Source organism: Pithys albifrons, chromosome 3, assembly GCF_047495875.1.
Source record: "Pithys albifrons albifrons isolate INPA30051 chromosome 3, PitAlb_v1, whole genome shotgun sequence".
NCBI lineage: Eukaryota > Metazoa > Chordata > Aves > Passeriformes > Thamnophilidae > Pithys > Pithys albifrons.
The window spans coordinates 68,845,245-68,871,839 of NC_092460.1; the positions used below are offsets into that span (position 1 = coordinate 68,845,245).

General features: G+C 35.6%; 1 protein-coding gene across 3 annotated transcripts in view; it reads left to right on the forward strand.

Moving 5' to 3' along the window:
- Positions 1 to 19,996, forward strand: part of TAFA2 (TAFA chemokine like family member 2) — a 187,102-nt gene extending 167,106 nt beyond the window's left edge. Inside the window, exons 5-6 of one of the 3 annotated variants that reach the window (XR_011697270.1) lie at positions 10,878 to 11,120; positions 17,812 to 19,996. Coding sequence is in view for 1 of the 3 variants with exons in the window: in XM_071549978.1 (XP_071406079.1) it covers positions 3,763 to 3,774 (12 nt within the window). In the remaining 2 variants the exon portion in view is untranslated. Of the gene's footprint in view, positions 1 to 3,762; positions 3,827 to 10,877; positions 11,121 to 13,807; positions 13,893 to 17,811 lie in introns of those variants that run through there. The other 2 variants (XR_011697271.1, XM_071549978.1) reach the window with 2 other exon arrangements.
- Positions 19,997 to 26,595: the final 6,599 nt, after the last annotated feature.

Below are 26,595 nucleotides of genomic sequence, written 5' to 3' on the forward strand. Positions count from 1 at the left end.
CAAAAAGAAATTGGTTTTAACCCACAAAACCCAGAAGTATAACCAAGTTCCCTGGGGTACAAACAGAATGGTGTTCATTAGCCCCTGTGTTGAGACCCTCCATGGTGGTTCCCCTGAGTCCAAAGTAAAAACAAGGGAAAGAAAAACCTGTTGATGGAGATGACGTTTGCAGTCCTGTCAAGGTTCTGGTCCTCCTCTGGATTCAATAAGTGGTACCAGAAGTCCCTAAACCCAAGGATTATATACCTTCAGGTTCAGGTGGGAACACCCAGTACGTCCCCCAGGGCCAGGAGTTCCCCAATGGGTGATCTGACTCCGTGAGTCATGGGGTGTTTTTGAAATCCTTGATGGCCCGTTAGCAGACATGACACCTCAGGCTGGGTGTGGAGGTGCTAATGACTCCCAGAGGAGAGTTATCACAGCTCCTCTCTCACAGGCTTTAACATCCAGCTTACACCCTGAGGGGTCAGGTGCGCCCTGGGCAGCTGCTGCAAATGGTCCATTGATAGCAGTTAATGAGAAATGATGTAAAGGGTTTAGAATACTCAGCTTTGGTCACAGCCCCTCAGTGATAAACTGGTCCCAGCTTGCTTCTGAACTAGGACAGATATCAACTTCCTTATAGTTACGGTATTAGGAAAAAAGGCCAAATTAATAATGGGAGAAAACTAAATGATTTTTAAAAATGTGAACAACTTGAGGTTTTGCATTTTATTCTGCTCTGGGGAACGAATAGGGTCACACATCAATAATAAATTAGCAATATCAGGATTTAGATGTTAAGAAAACTAATTTGAAAGTTATCTTCAGAGTGCAAAACCAAGTATTATTTTCCCACCTTGTTTGCATATTAGTGGGAAAAAGCTGATGTTAAGAGTTAACCATAGAAAAGGACTGAATAAAGGGAGAAAGTGTGTGTGAATAAGCTGAGTACTGAGTTAACTTATGCTGATTTAGAGTTAACTACTTTGGTCTATGTAGCCTGCAGAAAGGGAAGGGAAAAAAGCCAATGACAACTTGGCTAAGCCAGAAGTTTTTTTAACTCTGTATAAAGAAATGTATGGTTTTGTTCCTGAACATTATACCACAACAAAAGAGGATTCAAAAACACATTAGAAGAATTATGAAATGATAGCTGAGATTTTACCAGGCACATTTGGGCATTCTCCAGACTGACTGTTGTGAGCTATCCTCAATTTTTGATAAACAAACACAAGATTTTTGTCACATTGCCTCTTTAAATGATGAGAAAAGTGTTTCAAAAAAGGGGAAACCCCAATTTTTAATTTTTTTTTACATTTGAAATACTCTTTGTTCTTACAGTATCTTTATAATATAATTATTTTAATTCAAAAAGCTTTCCTGCTTGTGTTTCCATTTTTTTATTACAATATAGGAAAATGTCTGTTTAAAACAAACAAATTTTCCCATCAGTTGAAAACTACAAAATATAGCAGTATTAGGTATAAAACTGACAATGACATTTAAAAGATGCTATGAGTTTGTGTTAAACAAAGGAGCCCTTTACAAAGACTGGATATTTTGCAGTAACATAAGAGCTGAGGAGAAAGAATTTAATATTTCTCTTAGTTATGGAGTGTATTCCACATCAGAGTTCTCTCTGTGGGCAGGGATTTTTCCAGGTCAGATCCAGATGCCAGGCTGTACTTGTATTTTTAAGAACAGTACCTTGCCTCATGTTTATAATAGAGGCATATTTTATATAAGAGCATCAAAAGCTGAGTGTAAACTGTATGAAAGTGCATGTTGCAATGCCTCCTTGCAGTCCTTGTTCCTCAGACATCCACCCTGAGACTAGCTTGGAGTATGTTTTAGCTCCTGGGCAGCCCATAAACATGTGTGTCTTTCCTGCAGAAACTAGACCACAAGAACAAGGTAAAGTGGTGCATCCCAGGTTTCATCTTGAGATCCTGGAGATGCAACATGACTAAAGAAGTGTGTGCTTGCTTCTGGCAGTGGGAAAGTGTCCCTGGGCTGATATTTTATGAAGATGTAGAGAAATATACATTGGTATTTTTCATGAGAAAAAGTATAGTATTAAATAGACTATTTCAATTGAAAAGAACTTACAGTGATCATTTAATCCAACTACTGGACCAATTCAGGGCTAACCAAATTAAATAATGTCAGTAAGGGCATTGTCAAAATACCTCTTAAACACTGACAAGCTTGGGGTATCAACCATCTCTCTAGAAACCCTGTTCTGATGTTTGACCATCCTCTCAGTAAAAAACCTTCCTTATATTCAGTCTAAACCTTCCCTGGTGCAGCTTTGAACCACTGCACAGTAATGCAACAGTACCTTGTCCTCAAGCTTTTAGTTTCATTTGGTAGAACTGCCTGTGGAATGAGGCATAGTTTAACACTCTTGTTGAAATATGTGGAGTGGAATTTACTGGACTTTGCTTGGATTAGGACTCTCTAGAGTGAGATAACTAGCCCAAGGTCTAGATTGTCTTTCTAGTATTGAATAGAATTGTTCAATTCCAGAGAACAATCCATTTTGTTCTAAGATAAGTCAGATGAATTATCTTCTGGAGGTGCTTATGTCTCTCAGATAACCTAGGGGAAAGCTACGGTGACTAAATTAGTCACTAACATTTAGTGCTGTGTAGGAGGAAGCAGCTGGCTTAGGGAATTTACTTTCTTTGATGTGGTCTTCAGTAGGAAGAGGATCATAAAAACCCCCTTCATTCTTTATCAGTTTGGGAAGTTTTGGACTTTGAGTACTATCAAATGCAATATAATATTTCAGAGTTTCAGAAATGTTTGTATTCTGAGATGCACTGCTATGAGATACATCAGTGACTCACACTATGATGAGCAACCTGTCCAGTATCTACTATTCACTAAAAGTTGACAACAGTGCATGTTCTTTTAGAATTGACTAGTTGGTGTAATACAAACACTAATAGTAATAATACAAATGAACAAAAAAAATCAGATACATAGCAAGAATTGATTATTAACCTTTGAGAATGTCTAGAAAGTGAAAGCAAGCAATGTTTTCCTATAAACAATGAAAGTATTTTCTGCCAGGTCATAAAGAACTATCCTTTAGAAATGAGCATCTAGCTACCAGAATAGCTGAGCACCCACACTTTTAAGATGGGCTAAAGGAACTGCAACTGTCATTCTGAAAACTGGCTATTATTTTTAATGTGTGGAGAAAAACACACTGCAGAACAGAAAGAAATCAATATCTAATATATTACTATGTAACTGTATGCTAAACTAATGTTAGAAATAGAGTACTGCAATAAAATAAAATAAATATTACAAGAGCAGGGAGAAATAAAAGAGAAATATTACAGGGCCAAAAATAAATCCATATTGAGTATATTTATCTACATTCCAAATCCGAATCTGCTTTCCAAATCAATACCAGAGATAGACGAATAGTGTGAAATGAACAGAAATATTGCCAGCATGGTGAGAAATCCATACTGAGAATGTTTATCTACATTTAAAAACAATATTGGAGAGACCCTGCAGTCAGTTATTTGTAATATTCCAGTTTATCTAATTTTACATTATGGCTTCCAGAGAGTAAAAGAAACTCAAAATTGAATAATGTCCTTGGAAGAAGAGAAAGTGTATCGTCCAAACACACCAGCTGGCTACACATGAAGCCAAATTGTGTTCAGTATGTGCATTCCACTGCTCTCAATCAATGTAGTTTGTTTGCTGTCTATAAATACTGCTTATATTTTTACCCTTTCTCCTCTTTCTCACTCACAGATGCTGGGGTGAATTACAGCTGGAGAAAGGAGAGGCCATAATTTTATTTACGTTTCAATTTACAAAATATGCTGTTCATAACCTTTCCAACAAAAGGAATGAAAGGACCTCTGTTAGGTACCTTTACATAGTAATGTTTTACATTGGGCTGCTCAGATTCCCAGTATCAAAAGGCAGCATTAAATGGTGACTCAACTACCACTAGTGCTGTCATAACCGCTGCTTGAGTAAGACAACATAATACAAGAGACATAAAATATATCCCTGGAAATGACCCTGACCTAGTGTTAGCAATACAGCAATGTTATTTGTTGATCTGTACTTCTCCAGATGAGGAACAGATGCATAGTTTCTTTAAGCAGCAGCAGAGGGGAAGAAAATGGAACAAGTAGTATTTTTTTTTCTGTCAAAGATGAAAAGAAATATCACCATTGTGGTAGCTTCTTCCCTCATGTCTTTGTTTCTCTTTCTCCTCCAGGCTTTTCAGGAACAGCAGTAGTAATGATATGTAATTGGAAAAAGCAGAAATGCATAATATAAATGTTATGTGTGTGTTATTCCAGAGTGTTTCTGAGAAGCTGGATGCATGATAGTTGTGGTCAGTGAGTGCTGGTAAGGCAGTGTATTTCCCACATGACATGTTTTACAGTATAAAACTGCTACTAACTTACATCACACAAAACAATTTGCCTTTTGTTTTGACCACTGTGAAATGTGAAATACTTATACGATGAATCAATCATCTGCCATGTGTTAGGTACAGGAATTGCTTTCTGTAATACTATTTAGGGAGATGTATGTATCAATGAAGAGACCACGTCACTGTAAAACTGCTCTGTTCCCTGTCTTGCTTCAGAGCCTCTGTCTATAGACTCCTCACCTCCTACCTAATTTCAGATGAAGATTTATAGGAATAATGCACATATATACAGTGACCAGCAATACCTTGTGGTTTGTGAAAATGATATGATTACAATACAAGTGAGTGCACAGACTGTAGGAAAATATTACCCATGGAAAAGAGTGATTGCACTTGTGACAGCCTCTTTGTTGCTATGGTATCTCTTTCCATGCCTTTGGCTAATCTGTCACTAGGAGAAATTTGCAGCTGTTGCAGCATGTTTCTCATTGCTAACTCAGAGACCCACTGTATCTAATCTGTCAGTAAAACAGCAGTAAGTTGTATGTACACATTTTCTAAGAATACATAGGGCAAATGAGTTGGTAGTGGAAATATGATGGCATTTTCAAAGGTCAGGATAGATTTTTTATTAATCAGTAATTACTGTTTTGATCTGTTATCAGATTTCTTTCATTTTGAAGCTTCATATTTTTTTTAGAGCACCTAAACACTAATCTTTTAATGAAAATAACGTGCCAGCCAACACGTTACAAGAAATCATCTACATTCGGACTATGCAGTTCACTGATTTACATAAAAATAGCTTTTACACACCAAATTTGCTTCTTTAATGTTCATGTGATGAGTTTTAGCCTTTGAAAAGTTGCAAGTCTACATTTGACAGTAGTCTCGGCCTACAGCTTGATGATGTTCGTTTGTTGGTAACAGAAATCTAGACAGGTCATGGTCATTTCCCCCAAAGCAAATATACTCTAAAAATACCCACAAAAGACTCGTAGAAAGAATTATAGGAATAAGTGTTGTGTTGTGAAATGTTATATGCAAAGCCAGAGATCTAAAGATCAGTAAAACTTGCTGGACAGCTGAGGATAATCCAAGCATTTGACTTCCAAGACATTTTGAGTCTCAAATTTTGTTTAGTTCTGTTCTGACTTTGAGTCCTATGGGTACTGAAATTAAGAATGAAAGTGAGAAACATCAAAAGAGAAAATGGGTTAAAGGTGATATTCATAGGTACAGCTCTTTTGAAAAGAGGGAGCCTGATAATACATTGCCTTGCTAAATCTCCCCGTGAATACACAGTCTTGTCTGTAGCTACTCAGAAGGGGTAATCTAATATTTTTGTGAGCAGACACACTGTACAAATCATGAGAAATTAAATCTTTTGCAATCCCTGCATTGCACTTGCAATGTTAGTAATATATGCTGTAGTTTATACACTTTCATCAGGAAATGGTTTTTCCTAAGGTAAGAACTACATCTAGGATCCATTGTAAAGCATCATTTTAGTATCTGCAGACCTTGAATGTCGACAGAATTACTCTGATATCAAGGGAAAATATTTCTGTGATATTTAAAGAAAAAGGCAAATAGATTTAATTGCATGTCATTAATTAATAATATGATTTTTGCAAATGCTACTTCCATGTGTGAATCCTACAATTCACCAGTCCAGCCAAGAGGTTTTCTGCCTTTGTCCCAAAAGATTAAATTTGTGGGGTTTTTTTCTTATTAATTTTCCCCCTTGTCTTTTACTGGCATGTTTGAGACTTTGACTTCATGTCTCAAGAATATTTCTGCCTCTGTAATGGAAAATAAGAATGAGTTCTTAACACTTTGTGTTAATGTCTGGTTTTCTTCCCTTCTCCATGAAGTTCTACTTCTTCAGCATCCTGCCACCGAAATCAAAGATGTTTCCCCTCTCATCTGCAGCTTCATTCTGCCAGGCTCTTTGACATTCACTGCTGTGCAGAAAGGGCTCTCTGAATATCTGTAGTCCTTTTAAAGTTTCTTGAAAAATTTTTGTCTACTACCTGAGAAATTACTATACAGAAAGAGGATATTCATATGCCAGTATTGTGTGAGTCATGCTGGCATGCTTTAAAGCTAGTGCTTCTTCCTTGTCTCACCCTCCTTTGTAATCTGTAGCAGCTTCTTTGGATCAGTTCTGCAAGTCAGAAATGATATATTTCTGCTCAAAGGGACCAGGGTGTTCTAAACCTCACATTATCTGCTACCTAAATAGCTGCAGGAAGAATTCTTGCCTCTTTCCCTGGATATTTGGCACAGGCTTCACAAACTCTATCACTGCTTAGTTGGAGAACTGACATCAGGCAGTGGAAAAGTGGCCCCCAATTGTTCAAAAGGTAATACTTTCAATTCTCAAAAATAACATAATTTTATGAGGTATTTCCTGGAAGATTGATGTCTATGACTAAATAAAGAAGATGACCAACATGGAATGATGTTACATAAGAATTTCAAAATTGTTCATTTTTTTTTCATAGCATGTAGTTTACTCCTCCTTCAACCCTGGTGAACACCAGGTAAATTTCAGGAAAGACACTATTGCTGCAGAGAAAAGACTCCAAAGGACTTTCTATGTTCTGTAAAATGGACTCTGAGATTTCTTCTACTACATTATTAGTATACACTGATGATACTTTCTCAGATCTTACAGTTCTGACTCTCAGTCATTCCCTTCCATATCGCAGTGATAAAAATCATAGAGCTCTGAAGTGCAGATTCTGGGTGAAGTTACAAAATATCCAGTTCAACATGGCTTATTTGTATGACACAACCGCAGAATTATATTGGCGTGACTGAACACAAGTATGTTTCCAATCTATGAAGATAGATATGATCTCAAGGAAACAATGGATTGTGTCTAGACAACATAAATCTTCACATTCAGTAGTAATAGAAGATCTGGAAATTTTAATGGAGTTATGTATTTTAAGAGGTCCAAAACAGTTTTGTCTCCTCAGGTTCAAGAACACCAGAAGATGTATTACTGATGCCAGCCAGAAGAACCTGTTTTTTCATCCTGAACTACATCTTTGTGACTTAGGAACATGTCCCTGCCAAAGGAAGACCAAAGGACTTTACTTCTTCTTCTGCTGTCTCTAATTCAGGCAAATACACGGGAAAATAAGATTAGTTTTTCTAGAATCTAGAGATCCCTCTATCTTTCCTCCTTGTCATCTTTTCAGAGTGACTTTGGAAAAGGCAAATTTATCAACTTCAAGGCATCATTCCAATTCCATTTGCTATTTAATTATTTTTCATCATTCTCAAAGTACAAAAAAAGGAAGAGGAAACTCTTCTAGAATACACCTTGTCAAATTTGAAGCTTATTACTTGGAAAGCCAAATTCTCTTTGGATGGTCATTCAAGAAATTACGAGAGTCCTTTTTCTTTCTCTCAACTTTAAAGGACATAATTGGTACTGAACATTCCTGATATTTGAAGACAACAGCCTCTTCAGAGCCTTTTGGTCTTTCCTTGATTACTTGAGATTTTAGAATACCAACATCTAATTGCATTTAGCTACTTCAATTCATTCATACTTACCTTGTCTGGGCCACATACTAGTCAGAAGATAATAAGAAGATGCAGGTATGAAGACTACTGGACAGGTTCTTTAAGAAAAAGAAACTAAATAGCATCAGATTATTATTTAAATTTCCAGCATTCATTTTTTTGGTTGACAGGATACTTCTTTTCTTTGTACTATGGAGTTCACAAACAGTATCCAGATGATGTCTAGTACAGAAGAGTTGTAACTTTCACGTGGATATCTCCATAGTGCTCAAGCAAGAAAACATTTACTAATTAAAGTGGCAGTAATGGCTGTTCATCTTTGACCAAGATGACTACAACTATTACCTGGGAATCAGCAACCATAATCTTGACTACTTCTTAGTGAAACAGACTTTATATGTTATTTTCCTGAGCAATGAGAAATCCTTCTCATTGTTTATCTATTACAGCCTCTAAAGGAAAAGCCCTTGAGTCTTCCGTTTTCATAGTTCTATTAAGATTTGAGAAAAGACCACAGGGATTTTTCTGAAATCCTCCAAATCTGCCACCTTTCTTCTCTTTATCTGTATTGGAGTGATGGCATGATGGGTATTCATACTAGAGAAAGTTAAAATTAGATTTCCTTATAATAATTTTATATTCTCTGAATGGGTACCCACTACTCTGTCAGCACCCATTACTTTGGCTGAAATTTCTCGAAGAACAGAAAAGTCTTTTCTTTGTATGGAGATTCTAAATGGATGAAAAGACAAAGGAAAATGATCAAAGGGTTTCAAGCTGATGAATGATTCATTGTTTTTTTTCCTGCCTGGATATTGCTCTGCTGTTTTCTAACTTGTTTTTTAGTTATATTATATTCCCTCAGCTGTGGCAGTATTCCTGGAGCCAAATGTGAGTGCACTACTTCAAAATGCCAGCAGTGGAAGCTGGTAAGCAAGTGGGGAAAAATCACCAGAGGAATCTCTGAAGCTTGGGACAAAGGCAGAAAACACATCAGTACTGCACTAACAGCAGGTACCCTTATAGAGAAGATAAAATTACAGGTAAGGAAATAATTTACATTTCTATTTTGATCTTGTCCAAATGGCTTGTTACTCTCCATTCAAAATCCCAGGAAAAAAAACCACAGCATAAACATCTGAAGAAGAAAAATATCTCAAACATGATTAATTTAGACTACTCAATTTTTTTTAGTGGGGATAATTTGAAGTCCAATCTTATCCAGTTTCTGGAAAAATACATTAAAAGATGGAAATCCCTTATATCTATTAGGCAATTTAAAACCTCAACCTAGTTTTAAAACAAGGCTGGTTTTGTTTTTCTTTTTAATTTGTTTTGTTTATGCATATTTAGAATATAAAACTTGTTATAGGTTTCCCTTTCCAATCAAAAACAAGTGTAGGCTTTTTTTTTAGGTAAATGAAATCAGATAAAGCCAAGAACAGAAAGACTCTGTTGCCATCCCATCATCTCCACTTATTTTCTCACAGTTGAAAGGGTAGCATGACTCTTTGTCACACTTCAGTTTCATCATATGGAGAAAGGAAGGAGGTTGTTTTATCTCACACTTGGGATGATTAGGTGAAATGAGTGGTGTAGAAGAGAAGAAAATTACATTTATTTAATTAATTGTCTTGCAGTCTTCTATGCCGCCATGCCGCAGTCCTTCTATGGAGTTGTGATCACCACAAAAACCTGCACAAGTTTATATCCTTGTCTGAATTGCTACAATTTTTATCTGTTACTGAGAGTAAAATGAGGTTTAAGTCTTCTCTTAATGTCAAATTCTTGTCTGTAAATGAAATATTTTAAATTAAAACAATTCTACCACAAACTTAATTTCTCTGTTGAGTTACAGAAACATTGAGAAAGTTAAGGATGTGCATTGTAGTGGCATAACTTTTTGGAAGGCAGTAATAATGAAGTACATTAGATAGACTAATGAATTGGATTTAGACTTGTCATATCTCATATGTCTTCATCAGCTATTTGCTATTAGGATTGTCCCAGTGAGTTGTACCAATTAATTTTATTTTGTAAACTATCCAGTTCAAGGTAGTATTAATATGGAACCATATTAATTTGTTAATGAAGGTTTGAGTTTAATCTTGTAATGTATGTTTCTAAAATCTGCAGCATGATATTTAACTTAAGCTTAAAGAAAGAAAAAAAGAAGAAACTTAAAGATAATTTGGTGATCTTTTGAGATGCTGTGCAGCCCCTTTCAGAAGCAAACATTATCAGCAGGTCCAAAATCTGCCTCAACTATCTAGATAAGGAAGTATCTGTCTGAACTGAATATTGTCTTTTGAAATGTGTCATCAGTTATTTTATGATGTTTCCTGTAACTTTCTAACCATAGAAATGTCTGTAGCAGAATTCTTCTCAGTTTGAACTTTAATCTTTTTTGTTTGTCTTTTTTTGTTTTTGTTTTCTGTTTGTTTTGATTTTGTTGTTTTTTTTTTATTTTAAACAGTTATGAGAAGAATGCACTCAAATCTTTCTTTTTAAAGGAACTGTATTCTGAGTTCATGAGTGTTTTCTGTATCACAGGTCTATCCACAGACTTATTTTCCAAGAACTTTCCAATTACTGTTTTGTCATACTTAAATATTGCTGATATACTCAAAAAAATTGGTGTAACCTATCAGTTTCTATTGCTTTTTGGTGACAAATAATAGTTTGAATTTGAGTATGCTTGGGTATTTTTAAGACCATGCAATTTTCTAAAAGAATTTGCACTGATTATGAAATTTGTTTTTTCCCTGTTATTTTGTATTTTTCCTTTAAAGTTAAAAATATTTCCATTTATCCCAGTTCCGTTTGTTTGTTTTTTTCTGTAGGTAATTTTATCCCAGTTCCGTTTGTTTGTTTTTTTCTGTAGGTAATTTCATAACAGTGTAGTACTTGACATGTGTTTGTTTCTTAGGCAAACGTGTAAAAATCCTCAAGTCCGAATGGAGAAGTAGAGAAAGGAGGTTTCTGCTGTGCCTGATGACAGTATTTGTTTTTTCCACACAAAAAAATATTCTGGCTCCATGTTGGAGCACTAGTTGTGATGAATCCTAGTCTTGGTCGGATTCTAAGGGCCACAACGTTCGTTGAGCAACAAAGAGTCAAACCACTCCAGAAAATGTGTTCCAGCCCTGGTTTATTACTCACAGAGCAGCAGGTGTGTACAATACAGGTTTACACAGTGTTAACAAGAATTGTTGTACCTTACTCCTCATTGTAGTTTGCTGCAGACACCAAGGAATTATGGCTTATTTGGGCAGAGCTTCAGGAGGGTGGTTGGAGAGACTCTTCACTGCTCTCCTAAGCAGCTTCAGTGTGTCAGTTGGATGCTTCTGGGAGCCTTAAAACATCTTTCTTCATTCACTCTACTCACAAAGGTAGACCCAGTCACTCAAGTTAGTCACTTCCATGAGAAAACAACAGATGCTGTGGAGAGCAGCACTTGAAAAGGAAGCCCATCATGATACATTCAGTCTAGTGTCACCTTTGTAGTTAAAAGCTCACAATCTCATACTGGATTACTTACATTTCAGAAAAAGCTAAAAAAGGGATATTTCCATTATTTTCTTAAGATATGCCAGATGTTGCCTGCTTAGTCTTAAAATCATGTTAAAGATTAAGAACTTTGTCATTTACAGGAACATATGCCATGTTCTAAAGTGCTTTTCCGTTACCTATTTTTCTAGTTCTACCTTTCAGATTATTTGAAACAGGTGGAAAGCTCAATTTAAATATGAAACATTTCCAAAGGCTTTTACAATTTTTAACACTGATTGTCTAGATCTTCAGTTTACCACCAAAAATCTCCTGCTGAAAACATTAAGAGCAGTGGGGAAACCAGGAGTAAAGAGTTGTATTTCAAACGACATTTTATGAAATGAGTTTTCAAAATGTTTCTATTTTTATAATGGGAGGTCCTAAGCACAAGAATTCTCACAAATGCAGTTCTGATTAATCACAATGCAGTAGAAGTATGAAAGAATTAAAAGATTTTGGAGTCTGATGATTACCAAAGAAATAGGAAACTTTTGTCATTTAAGTGTACTGGGAGATCTTCTGTTTAATGACTAAAATGAGCTATTCGTGTTATTCATGTTTGCTGAAGGACAGGCCTGAGAATCTGGAATTCTAATTTGCTGCATTAGAGGCTTGGGAACATGTTTAGACTAATACTTTACACACTGCAGTGCCTAAAGTAAAGCTAAGGGAACAATTTAAAGCTCTTGAGTCTCAGTATAAAAAGTTATGTAGGGCCCAAGTTTTATAAGCAGGAATGAAACATTTCATGACTTGAAAAAGTGTCTTCCAATATATAACCTTGAGGTAATTGAAGTCATAGAGTTATCATTAAATATCTGTTTTCCAGACTGCTCACAAATCACTCAAATTTTGCCTTGTGTTCTTGGCCCAAATCAAATAGTGGTCTGTAATACTGAAATAAAGGCCTGTTTTCTAATTCATGGCTCTCTATTGCAGTTTCCTTGGCTTGAGTCACCTTAATAGTTCTCAGACTTTTGACATGGTTTCTCGTGCCTCCAGAAACTTAGTTATCCAGGATGAACACCCAAATACACACCTACCTACTGTTAAGTGCATATACATATAGGAGTGCTATTGCAGAAAAGTTCTTAAGACCTTTTTGTCCATTTTCCCCACTTCAATAGAAAATAAATTACAGGATTCTTCAGCTGTGAGGAAATTGTGACCTTGTCTTTTGTGAACATTTACAAAGTACTTTTGAGCACTGTTGTTACAAGAGAGTAGTAGTAGAACAGAAGCATTTTCCAAGCTTGCAAGTTGTACTGTTTCACTGAATGAAAATGCACAAGTGTCAGTGCAAACTGTCATTGGCTTTCAGAAGCCACATATGAATGATAGTGCATGGCAAATGCACTGTATGGATTTTGAAGTTCCAAGAAATAGTGTGCTTCCATCTGTTTGAAAGATTCATTTCCAACCTCAACCTCATTCTCAGAGGGCATGAGGGAAAAATGCATTGGCAGATGTTTGTTTCTGGTTATGTGGGCCCTTCTGTTTCTGCTTTGTAATATTTGTATTAGTTTCTCACTACTAAAACAAAGTTATTGTTGTTGTGGGAAAATTGACTGATATAGCCCTCTCAGGTTCATTCTGTTTGCTAAAGAATCACTTTGTCAACAATGTATTTAATTTTTTTTGTGGTCTGTTACGTACAGTGTAGGAAAGAATACAGCAATAAGGACACAAAATGGATGGAAATGTACTACATACAAAGAAGCGCTGTTTTGGTATGGAATCCCTGCCTTATCACTGTAGCTTGGAGGACAACCCACAGCTAGGCATTTCTTCAAGCCATTCCTCAGACCTATTTCCTCAAACATTTATTTAAGGGATTCTTGTGGCATTCCCTGTACTTAGCTTTTCTCATGCTGGTCATGAAATAAATTTGTGAGACCTTTTTAATTTTGATTGAAATCCCCATACCATTTTTCTTTCCCATGGGCCTTTAATATTTTAGGGAAGAATGCTAGGGATACCAAGATGTCTTTTCTTTCTCTCATGAAATTCCACTTAGCTCAGGGTGAGCTATTTCCACAAAATCTATTTCCTTTCACTGTTTTATATATCTCAGGAAAGAAAAAAAAAGAAAAAGATAGCTTAAGTATGCTCAGATGCCACAGGGTATGACCACACACAATCCTATAGGGTTGATGTAACAGTTCTAGTTAAAAAGAAAGCCTCCAGTATTAAGTCCTTTCTGTTTCTTTAGAGAAAATCTAGAACAGAGGGTCCATCATATTTCAGAATCATCTATGGAGGGAAGAAACCCAGCTTAAAATTTTGCCCCTTTCTGCTTTTTCATAGATACATAGTCCTGACGACACTGTTACAGGCTTCCCTCCAACTCTTCTCACTCTTCTCACCCACTAAAATTCTCTTTACTGTGCATGATGGAAAAGAGATAGAATTGCAGTGCAGGGGCACACATAAAAAGGTAATCTGCTAACTTTCAAGTGCTTGACTTTGCAAACTCAAGAGCCAGTTTTCAGTCTGGATTCTGTCTATGGTTTACAATAAGCAGTAAAAATTCAAAGAGCTGCCAGTCAAAAATAGTAATGCATAAAGTTGTGTTATGAAAAGTTCCAACACAAACTTAATTTCAATATTGTTATCTCGTTTTTTCCTAATTTTATGAAATAATAATTAATTATGTGGCTCATTTCCAGGTATAAACTAGACTACAGTTAGCAAACGATTAGTGACATATTTGTTTCCCTGAAGAAAGAGGATTTGCACTATACCTAATTGTGGTTCTGTAACTTTGATGCTTAGGTGCATGAAAGTAGGGAAAAGTGCTTTACTATTCAGGGAATATTCAGTCAGCTTTTCTTTAAATCCTATAGTCTTGATTTTCCTTCATTCCTCTTCTAAGGCAGAAGGAAGTCTTGAGTAAAAGTACCACTCTGGATTTTTATTGGGAATCTATTCTTATGAAACAGACAGTACTGTCTGATGTATTCATCCACTGTGTGGATTTCACAAGTGAGAACATTTTTCACCTATTGTGAGGAGCATTGGAATGGAAGCTGTCCAAAAAAAATCTCTTGACCTGGTAGCTTTTCTAATGTGATTCCTTGAGGTCTTTTCATCTTTGCTCTGTTCTGGGTTACCCTGGCAAAAATATTCAACCCAAAGACTGTGTTTGTTTTGAACATTTTGTGAGCAGAAGAATGTGGAAAATTTCAGCTGCATTTAACTATACATTGTGTTAAAATAAAAAAAGCGAGTTCACATACAATTACAGCCAATTTACAGCAGCCACTCACTAATTTAAATTAAAAAGTCTGCTACTGCAAAATAATTATACTTCAATTACACATTTAGGACAAGAAAATATAGAGAATCCAATGTGGTGTATTTATGATATAACAACTGTGTAAAAAATTTTATTAGCATAAAGGGAGTAATTTTGTTCCAAGAATGAACAAATTAATTCAAATCAACACCTAGGATGCTAAAGGCTTAATGTACTTTTTTCAATTGTGTTGTTAATTTTCCATACATAATAATTACTAACTGAAAACTTGATTAGACTTGATTTGCACCTATTCAGGGTGTTACTGTCCTCTTAGTGTTTAAAAGATCAGACACATACAGTCATTGGTCCCTCTTTTACTATAAAGGCCTTTGGCATGATACCTTAATATCTTACTTCCCAGATAGTTAAACCAAATAGCTTTTACTGTATGCAAAATTAGGCATTTCCGGGAATATTATCACTAGATATTAGCTAAAATTTCATTGCTTCTTTATGAAACAGCTTTTACCAACCAAGTGGTTTATTCACTCCCTAATGTGTATGGTGTATGGATATATAACTTCCATTGATGTTAATGTATAATCTGTGCTTGCATATAAGAAGTATTACCATTTTACTTAGAGGCAATTGTGAACCACTATATGTGTTACTCAGAGTAGCACTGTGTGACCTGGTGGCTAACAGAATGAAAGAATAGGAAAAAAAAGAGAACATGTGAAATAATAAAAATTCTTGCAAGGGAAAGCAGTTAAAAACTCCAGTCGTGTAATGTAAATACTAGGAATATGCAGCCTGACTTCCTGTACAGCCTGTATAAGCCAAATGACCTTTGTATATGATTAGCCACCTGTTAGAGTGCAGAGATTTGAATGCCTATCTGATTTTTTTTATCACTGATTCAATCTATGTGACAGTGTATGTTGCTTTTATAGGGATATTTTCACCACAGAGTTGTAGAGCTAGATGGAGAAGAAGATAGGCCTGCAGATTATGATTTTACTGAGTTTCTTTGTGATGGAAGAGAACATGTTTTCACTTCCAAACAGCTGTGTAACTGAGCAGTCATGTAGTATTATCTGCATTACTATCTGCAGTTTATCACCTAAGCCAATGGATTGGCTGAGCTGGATGTAATAGAAGTAATACATCACAAGACAGATGAGGCTGGAAGGGAATTCTGGAAGTCCAACATCCTTGCTCAAGCAGAGCCACCTAGAGCAAGTTGCCCAGGACCAGATGACTTTTGAATATCTTCAAGGATGGATACCACACACTCCCTGGGCAACCTGTGCTAGTGTTCAGTTAACCTCACAGTAAAAAAGCTTTTCCTGAGAGGGTAACTCCTATTTCAGCTTGTTTTTATTGCCTCTTCTCTTGCCACCAGGGACCACTTGAAAACAACGTGGCTTCATTTTCTTAGCACCCTTCCTTCACATATTTGTACACATTGGCAAGATCCCCCCCCAGCCTCCTCTTCTCCAGGCTGAACAGCCCCAGTGCTCTCAGCCTTTCCTTATATGAAGATGCTTGTGTCCCTTATTTGCCTTAGTGACTCTTTACTGCATAGATAGATAGAGACAGAGGTACACAGACATGTATCGCAAGTGAAGCTGATAAAAATCCACCAGTGGATAAGATAAGAAGATGTGTATTTTACATTATGTAGCTCAGTGGCACCTGGTTCCATGAGTAGAATTCCAGCATTTTCCAATAAAGAAAAAATAAGTAACAGTAAGATGCTGCTTCAGCCTTTTGAGCTTTGGTGCAGGGCACAGAAATATGTTGCCTGACTTTTAAATTAATTCTTTATTATTTTTTAGGCAATCTTCCCTTGTAGAAGGGGCCACATGAGGCTGTTTCTAACAAGAACAAAGCAAAATAAAAGCAGTGTAATAAATAAGTCCCTGTATCATAAAAATCACAAAGCACAATTTTATTATTGCCTTAAGTGTAGTTCCTGGAAGCAACTTAGTGGAGAAGGCAAACTGAAGTAATGAACTCCTTGAACAGTCTTTTTAATATTCTGTCCTATGTTTGTGCTCTGCAGAGCTGACAAGAGCTGTACGCAAACAGTTTTGCTTAGGGCAAACGAATGTTTCATCATTAAGGAGCATGACCCTTCTCTCTGTGACTAAAATGAAAAGCATATGCCCCTCAATGTCATACAGTGTTGTTGTGACCATTCCAATGACTTGTTCCTCAAGAGTTGGGAAGTTGTCACCTGACACAATTCAATAGTAAAATGTTACATGACGTTTAATTCTATGTGCTGACACAGCAGAAATATTCCTCAAAGTTACAACTGTTTTATATGACAGGGTTTTTTACTTTTAATGTTAAAAATCCAAATCAGACTGAGGGAAAATCCAATTACTGTGAAGTGCTTTGTCTCCCACTCTTTCTCTGATCCTTCTGTTTCGCTCTTGTTTCATGTTAAGCTGGGTGAAACCACACTAAATTAAATTCTTGGTAATTTTGTACCTTGTGAATAACAGGATCTCTATCTCTCTTATTAATATTTGCATGATTTTTGTCCTCTTTCTCCACTAAGTAATTATTGCTTGCTAAGATGCATTTAGCTTTTAACAGGGCATGGCCTTTTACAACCTAAAAGATTCTATGATTGTGCTGTAAAGAAGTGTGCAAACAATGAAAGAAGACATCTCCAGTATCAATCACTGCAATAGCTAACATTTTAAAAGCATAGTTGTTAATATGCAGAAGTTTTAACAATAAAAAAAGAATAACAGAAAGAGAAATTTGTGGGTTGGTAAATTGTGAACTTCCAATTTTTTACTGCGTTTAGGTGACGTCTCATTTCAGTTTCTCCTTGTCAAATCTAGTTTCAACAAAGCACTTAAACACACAATTTAAATTGGGAAGCAATGCCATTTAATACTATTTGTGATTATTCACCTATTTTAAAAACAATTGAAAGTGCTTTGCTGGACAGAGATCTTTTATTTCAGTTTCAGTTTCGTTTTACAGTACTTTGGAAGTAGATTCACTATGTCCAGTTTTGATTTTCTGATTTTCTTTTTCTTTACAGGTAACCCGATAGCTAAAGACAAATCAAGTCAGTCTCAAGGCTGACAACCTTAAACGCAACCCATAGGAATTTCATTCCTCGAGGCAATCCTTGAAGTGAAATTTTATACTGCTGGTGTGTATCCTTCAGAATCAATTGTTTCAATGAGAATCTGGCTTGTAATCAGCAATGGCCTTGAGATCAAAACTACTGGAAAGTCATTTTGAACTTCTGTCTCACAGAGATTTCAACTGATTGAACTGTGTACACTTGTAAAATTACACTTGCTGAGGAATTTGCAGCTGTAATCATGCGCTGATATTGTAAAGGTGCAGAAAAACAGCAAACTCTTGGGTTCTCCATTACAGACCAGTGGCTTTTCATCTTGGTGAAGTCAACTACAAAATGTTTTGGGTCCTTCTTTCTAAAATGACCCCTGATCCACTTTCAGATTGCTGGTGGGACTGCACACTGCTTTAATTAAATTTCTATTGCAGAAATTGTCCTCTGACATGGTGCAGTTTTAGACATTTTTATTTGTGTTCTAATCTTGCAGCTCTGAAAGGTGCATATTTCAACATCTTGAAGTTGCTTTTGTTATAGGAATGGAATTATATATCCATTGTTAATAATTATTGTTGACAAGTAATAGTTAATCTGAACACATCAGTCATATTAGATAGTATAGTCAGGTGGACAAGTTTCCCTAAGGCTAATCAACTGCTGCAGCTTAACAGTTAAAAAAGTAGTCTTCAAAACTCAACTATCACTTCCATCATAAAGCATTTTTATACCCCTAAGATATACATTTCCATTTAGTTTGAAGGAGATGGGTGTTCCTGATATGTACTTTACTTTCCTAACCTTTAATTGATTTAAATTCATGGTAAGTAGTCAGTGACAGCATTTCATCCCTTTTTTCTGCAAAGTTAGGCAGGGATGCAAATGAGTTTTGCAATTATGGAATTGGATGGTAATCATTCAGAATTGTTGTCCTTTAATTAAAGAATAAAATCTTTTACTCAAATCTAAGTACTGATGGATGCTTATGTAGATGCTTGCTCAGTCTGTTAAAAAGGAAAAAAAAGTCCTCCCAGATGGGAGGACTTTTTCATGGGTATTTTACTTGCTTACAGTCATCCAATTCAGATCTGATCCTTGCCAAAATGTCATTTACTTTTGAATTTTTTTTTTAATATGGTAGCAATTTTTGAACTTTGTGATGTGCTGTTACATGAAAAGAATCCTCAATATTTAAAGGCCTTAAGCATCTCTGAGCTTTTTTCTAAGTTATTACAGAATGTATAATTTTATACTCCATTTAATATATATTGTACAATCTGTAATGTTGATACAACAGAAAATTGGCAATTCCTTTTAGAGACACTGCATAAACGTTGACTAGATAGGGTAAGAGAGTTCTGACTGTATGCTTTGGTTAATTGAAATGAAAGCCACACACACAATGGTAGTAAAAAATACAGAGGGGTAAGCTCATTTAAGTCCTTTGTTACTACTAGACTCAGAAAAAAAAAAGGTAGAGAGAGGGGGAAATTATTTTATCACTACAAACCATCATGATTAGTTTAGTTATATATTAAGTTCCATGATGGATGAACACCCTAGAGTGCTCTGCCTGTCGCAGTAGCTCCTGCTGTTCCAAAACCATTTCATTACCTCTGTTGTATTACTGCGCAGAAGAGCTTAAATAAAATAAATGACTGTTGGGAATAAAATTGAAAAGTATAGTCTATCATTCTGCTGAGAAATAATAAAAAAAATATTGGCAGGAAAGATCTTATTTTCTAATTAAAATTAATTAGAATAAAATGTTTGTAGCAGTAACTAGGTATCTCAGTATTTTAGGATGGATTGGTATTGTATGGATTTGTGCTAACAGGTTCAGGACAGAAGGTAGCATCTTAAAGAGATTGTCTGGGACAGTGCAAATTGTAAATGTGCTGTTTTATAGACTCTGAATATGGCCTCTCTTTGGTCAAAAATCTATATCATGCTTCTAAATATTTGTTTTCTTTGTTTCCTTGTTCTTTAACCAACATTGAAAATATTGTATTATATACAAGTGTAACACATGCATATCAATAAATGAAATTAAATGGATTTTCAAACATACTGAATAGATTATCTCCAGTAGATTAATGTTGTGACTATTCATAGCAAGTGAATAAAATTGTAATATAAAATAGTTCCCTGTATGGATGTGCACTTTGGAGATCTATGCTGTTTACCCATGGAACAAAATAATTTGTTCATGAATAAGAATCTCTACGGTTATATTGCTTCAGTAGAGCTGGAAATATCTCCTACCACGTGGAAAGATACTTTCTGAAAAGAAACTGATAGTTAGCACAACTGTTCAAGCATTGTTACAGCAAATTCTGGTGGGTGTACTGTTGTTTTCAGGCCAGAGTGAATAAAAAAATCTTTTTCTTCACAAAATGTGAATCCTGATAAATCATCATTTAGTCATTTTAAATAGCAACAGGACACGCACGGTAGACATTCCCGAAAAAACAATGTTTCAGGTTAATTTGTTGAACTGTTGAAAAGAAAGGGGAAAAAATGCAAGTTCAACAGGGAACTGTTTGTGCAACTTGAGGCAAGGTGGAAACCCCAGTTCAGCTGTCTACAGTGCTGGTTTAGTGCTGCCTTTGAAAATGGAGTACCAGGGACTAGATCAGCTGTGGGCATTCATATTGTAGGCATGTGAGGATGAATCTTGTCTCAATTACTCATTTATTCCTTATATACTACTTAGATTATTTCATCTGATTGCAAAAATGGTCAGTCATTATGAGCAGAGGGAAATCCATGCTACCCTTTGAATTCAGCAATCATCAAGAACACTCAACTGAATTCCTATTCTGCAATTCCAAGTGACAGCGCATCGAGAGGGAAAGTAAAATCACCGCTTTCTTCATACATTTCAAAATTAAATGTATTGGATCAGATCAGCAAACCAAAAAGGAAATCTCGATATAAATTTTAATGAAAAAGAAATTCCAAATCAGAGCTAATAAATCTAAAATAGAACTAAAAAAAAATTCAAATCTAGATCTTGTTTGTATCTGGTTTATTGGCCATAAATCAATGCTAACCTTTAAAACAGCATTGCTGAAGATACCACTGTTACTATCTACAAATTTGCCTGTTTTGCTGTATCATTTAAATTTTCCTATTTATCCAATAATTTTAAATCTTGACTCCTTCAGCTCTGCTCAAGAATGTTACTGTTGTAATGTTTCAGTATTTCATCAAACCAGTGCAACTGTTTTGACAGAGTGCATCAGATACATTTGTTTTGAAACTTAAAATCTGCTATAAAGCATTTTATTATGTTAGGTTTCATAAAAAATATATTCAGGGACTTTTTGCTCATTATAATAGCACAGCTGGCTTTTACACTTTCCAGGTAATGCATGAAAGTCTATAAGAACAAAACAGAAATATGTGATTGGCATCATTATCTGTTGATTTACTGCCTCCTCCTACATGCCTCAAATTTTACACATCTGTGATTAGCCAAGATATTGGCAAGGAAAGGGAGCACAGTTTTGGTTTGTAAAAGAAGTGTTGCTTTAATGTCTAGTTTCTTTTTGCCAATAGTTAGATAGGTCTGTATCAAATATATCATACCTGAAAAATCACATAGTATTGAATGATTTCTCATGGGTTCAGTGGTATTAAATTGAATAATAAGAAGCACCTAATCACTTTGTTTGTCTTTATAATGTGGTTTGTATCCTGACAAACTTTTCTGTTTATTCTTTCATAGAATGAGAAAATTTTAGCAAAACTATATTCCATGCAGTTGTTTCTGTATTTTCTGTACTCTTTTGTACCACTTATGTGGTGACTATGAAAAGGCTGAATTTCCCACAACTTGTTTTTGAGAGGTGTTTTGACAAGTTGTTGCCAAGGTCTCTTAATCCAAAACTACCTTAAGAGCACCTGGCAGGAGGGCCACTAATGGTGACACTGGAAACTCTTGTATAAGGGAATGACTGTTCTTAGACTGTAGTGATTGGGATGCCAGGTGAGTCAAACCAAGGTAGTGTGGTTTCATCACCAGAGAGGTAGGCTCAATGGAAGTGGACCCAGCATGTGAGCACTGGGATACAGTCAGCATCCTGAAGCTGTGCTCTATTTTCACTCCTTCCTTGCTAGTATACAGGTAATTCTGTGTGACAATGGGAAGTGAAATCCAGTTATTCTTTGGTAATAGATTCTCTTGATTAAATATTACTAATTCCATCAATATTAGCCATGACTGAAAGATTTGAAATATATTTGGCTTTCAGTTCTGAAAGCCAGTTTTTAATAAATAGTGGCTTGGAACTGAATACAGGCTCTTTGTAGTTCTTGGAGAGGAAAGAGATAACATGTTTCTATAAATTTATCTTGAAACAGTTTCTAGTTTAAACTATTATTTCTAAAGAGAAACAATTTTCCCTAACTATAAATGGACTGTGTTTCAATATGCTCTCTGATCATAAAGCTGATAAAATGGTTCTCTCTGTATGGCAGACTACCTCAGCAGAATTTACAAATGGAAGATGATGACTTTGCTAATGTCCATAGGCAGGTAGACAGAATTTGGTCACAGATGCTCTGCCTAATGTTCATGGCAAAAGTGACTCAAAAACAATGCTTCCATATGCTATAATTGCTGGAATTATTTCTCAGGCATATTCCCTTGTCATCCCTCATATGTAGAACTCATTAGATTCCTAGTGGGAGAACATATGGAGAAGAGAGATGATGGAAAACATTATAAACTAGACTGTGTATTTAAATTTATATTATAGAAGACCTCTGTGCACAGGCAAACTTAGCAGAGAAAGTTCAGACTTCATAAAGAAATCAACATTTATGGAGCTGTTATCTCAGTGCATTCAATTCCACTTATAAATTATGGGTTAATACCTGATTTTAGGGATAATAGTGGGAATCTTGCTACTAATTTGAGGTCAATTCTGTATTTCCTTCATTATTTTTCCAAATATTTAGTGACACTATAACTGTCTTAAGATCTTTCCACTAATAGGAATGACTAGAAGTCAAGCCTGATGGCAGGATCAGGTCTTTTGCTATGATTTTGTAATTTCTGTGTCAACATAATGACTTTGATGAAGATTTTGTTTGCATTGCACAAAAAAAATGATTTCTTTCGTTCAGCTCAGTTGACTAATGGATGGGGATCATATCCAGTGCAGAGCTGTTTTAATGACTTCTGAACATTAATAATTAATTATTTATCCTTTATATTATAGTTACAAAAGGCCGAAATAAGCTAATCATACATCAATACAAAGTATTATACACTAACATTTGTGATGCTTTTTTAGTTACACTTAGGACTCCTTCCTGCTTTATGGTAATTTTTTTCTGTTATTTTTTACTTGATACTGATCATGAAGCTGGCTCTAACAGGGTACTATAAAGTGTCCTGGTAGTAAAGATAGGCAACAGGAGAGGCTACCCACCAGAAAAGGTGGGATGTGGATAGACTGATGTCTGGGAACACTATGGCCTTATTGCAGTGGCTGGTAAACTATGGCTTATCACGTAGAGAAACTGTAGAAGGTGTTGCTGTCCAGCTCTCAAAGAAGCAGTTCTGACAGGGTGTCACTTATTGCATGGAGCTGGATCAAATGTCATGCCTAAATGAATACTGGAAGGACACAGAGGAACAGTATGAACATCTATTACAGTGTGGCTCTACAGGCCTTAAAAATGTCAGATATGTCCACAGGATGTCCATCTAGGTAACTGCCTTTTTAAAAGGAGACACAAAGTGGATTTTCCAGTAGATTTGTGTGTGTATTTGCTGGGAAATATGCCTGCCTAAAACCAAAATTGGTGTCATGTTCTGAGGGACTCCAGAGTTCAGATCTGGTATTCCTCCTTTACTACTGGAAACGGACTGTGCTATTATACTGTTCTTTTAAGCTAGAGTTGTGCAGAATACTGCTGGCAAGCTGCACCACTTGCCCTGCACCTTTCAGAGCAGAACAGTTGCATTGGTAAGCCTTGGCAGGAAGCAGAATGTGCATTACCACACATACTTTTGTCTTAATCCTGACAACTCTCAGTGTTCTCCATATTATTTTGTTTGGTTGTTTTTTTTCTGACAGCTACAGGATAAACGTTTATTACTAGGTGAAAATTTAAAATTTCTTACTTTGCACCAGTCTGAACAATGCACTTGAATGATATGTTTTGCCACTTATTTGTTTATCCTATTACAATTTACTCATTTGTACTATGAATGTAATAACCTGTCTATCAGCTGCTGGTGGCAGCTTTTAAATAGTGTCATCAGTTAATGTTTTTTCAGTCACTGCAAGGAAATGCTCCTTGTGTGATAAGTCTTTTATCAGAATATTGTGGTTTTTTCATTCTGTCAGTACCTGCATTAGAAACTAGATAATGAAGTAGTAAAAGAGTCTTGAAGATGTACAGTTTTAATTACTCTCAGGCAAATAGGTAGACTTTGCTTAGTGAAGGAATTTATAGCTACTATATGTAAGATTGTATTCTGTCATTCAGAATATCTAACCCTCTGCTTTGATTCAAATATGATTATATAGAAATTTGTGCAGTAGCAATATCAATCTAAAATATTAATAGCTACTTGTAAGATGAATCCTTAAGCATTGATGTATGCAGTCAAGTATCCAGCATGTTTCAAAATGAGGGGTTTACCTAATATTCTTAATAGATAAGGATAGTAGCAGGTATTTTCCACATTTTTATGTCTTTGGAAGGAAATAGAGATGTGCCAGAAGACTGGGATCTAAAGTGCTGACTGTACTTCAGTTAATGATGTGTTTATTGGCTAAGTCTATATAGCTTGGATCTTACCTCACCTTTTGTTAAAGCATGTAATATAAGGACCTTGAAGCAATCGATTTCTGTAATTAGCGGTTCTGAAAGGAAACACAGAATGGAGTTCAAGGCTACTTGTGCCTGCATTAGCTCTATGTTCAGTTCAAAGTTATTCTTCAGGTAAATCTAGTCTTCACATTGCAGCTAAATAGGTCAGAAAATTAAGCTGCCGTTAGTTTGAAAACCTAGACGAAAGAGTATGTGAAACATCAAGGACTTGAGTAAGAGCAAAATAGAAATGACAGAAATTTAGATTTCCTTTATTGTTTCACCAGATACCATGTTGTATAATTATGGGAATTATGGTTCTGGTCCCACCCCTAACAGAGAAACATGGGAAATTCAGTCCTGCTCTTATTCTTGCCATAAAATATATACCCAAATCAGTTTATAAAAGTCCTTTGGCACAAACTCTTCCTCTCAAAACCCCTGTGTAAGGTCTCTGCTCCATGACTGTGCTTCTTAAATCCTGAAAACAGAGCTTTCTGGGAACTTTGCTGGTGACTAAAGCTTCTTGTGCACTTCTGCTGAGGTTTACATTTCATATTGACTACCTGTGCCAGCTGTTCCAAAAACTGTGTCATTGGTTCAGACTTCTGCCTCTCCTTACTTTGTTGTTGGTCAATATAGTAAAAAATAAATTTTGTAAATATTTGTCCTTAAATTTGATGATTTGACAATCTGCAGCAATTCCGAAATGGTATTTCTTACTTTGTATCAAACTTGTAAATGATTAAAATATTCCTACTAGTCATAAACTCAGTCAACTCATTCACAATAAGGAACTGTGCTGCCTTAAGCTACTTTTACCAGTCAGAGTATTGTCAAGGTGACCTTTCATGCTGTTTCAATTGCACAGCCTTGCCATTATTTAACTATTAGAATGATGGAAAGCTTGCACTTTGCTATTTGAGTGGCAACATTTCTAGACAGGGGGACCTGAAAGAATGGAACCTATGAGAGGCTATAATTAATGTGCCACATTAAGGAGTTAAGGATAAGCAGCCAAAGAAAAAGACTAAACCTGGTGGAGCAAAGCAGCTGCAGCCTAATCTTGAAGACTAAAACTCCATTTGCAGCGCTTTCCATAATCCTAGTATCTGCTGCTGGTATCAAGTTATTAATGATAACCCATTTTTCCTGTATGATATCTTGACCATCGATTGTTGAAATCTATATGACAACAGCCTCAGGATTACTATTAAAGTTCTCTCAAGTTTAAATATTAATAAGATAAATGCCCTATTATAGTCTAACCTATTTTAAAAAAGAGAAAATTAATTTGTTTAAGACTTTTACATACATATTTATACAAATAGAAATAATTAGAAAAACAATAAATATTTCAAAGCTTTCTCTGTGTGTGTGCGTGTACAGAATTAATGAGTGTGAAAAAATGTTTCAAGCTATACAAAAGACCTCTAGGGACTGGTACACTAGACCAGAATTAGTGATACCCTAGATACAGTAATTCTTGCCTGCCCAGGACATGCCCACTGTGTAGACAGGACAGGTGCACTAAAGCAAACAGAACTTGTTGTACACCACTCTATAAAATCTGCATATGTATGTCTGTGTATGTCTTCATTGTAGGTCAAGGGATTTTGTATGATGTAAAGGAAACAATCATAGCAATCATAGAAGGCAGTGGAAACCCCATCTTTTGGGGGTCAGAGAGGTTAAAAAAGGGAAACAGTTATCTTTGTAGTTAAAATGCAAATTTAGAAAAATATTTTTCTCTGTTTTAAGTGAATTGAAAAGAAAAACAAGAGTTGTTAGTGTAGTTGCACAAAACTAACTGAGAAAGAAAAATAATTTGCTGTAATTTTAAGTCTGTTCATTACCATGTTTAAATGTAATTTTTTCAGGACTGTATGATTAAAAGCATTTTGT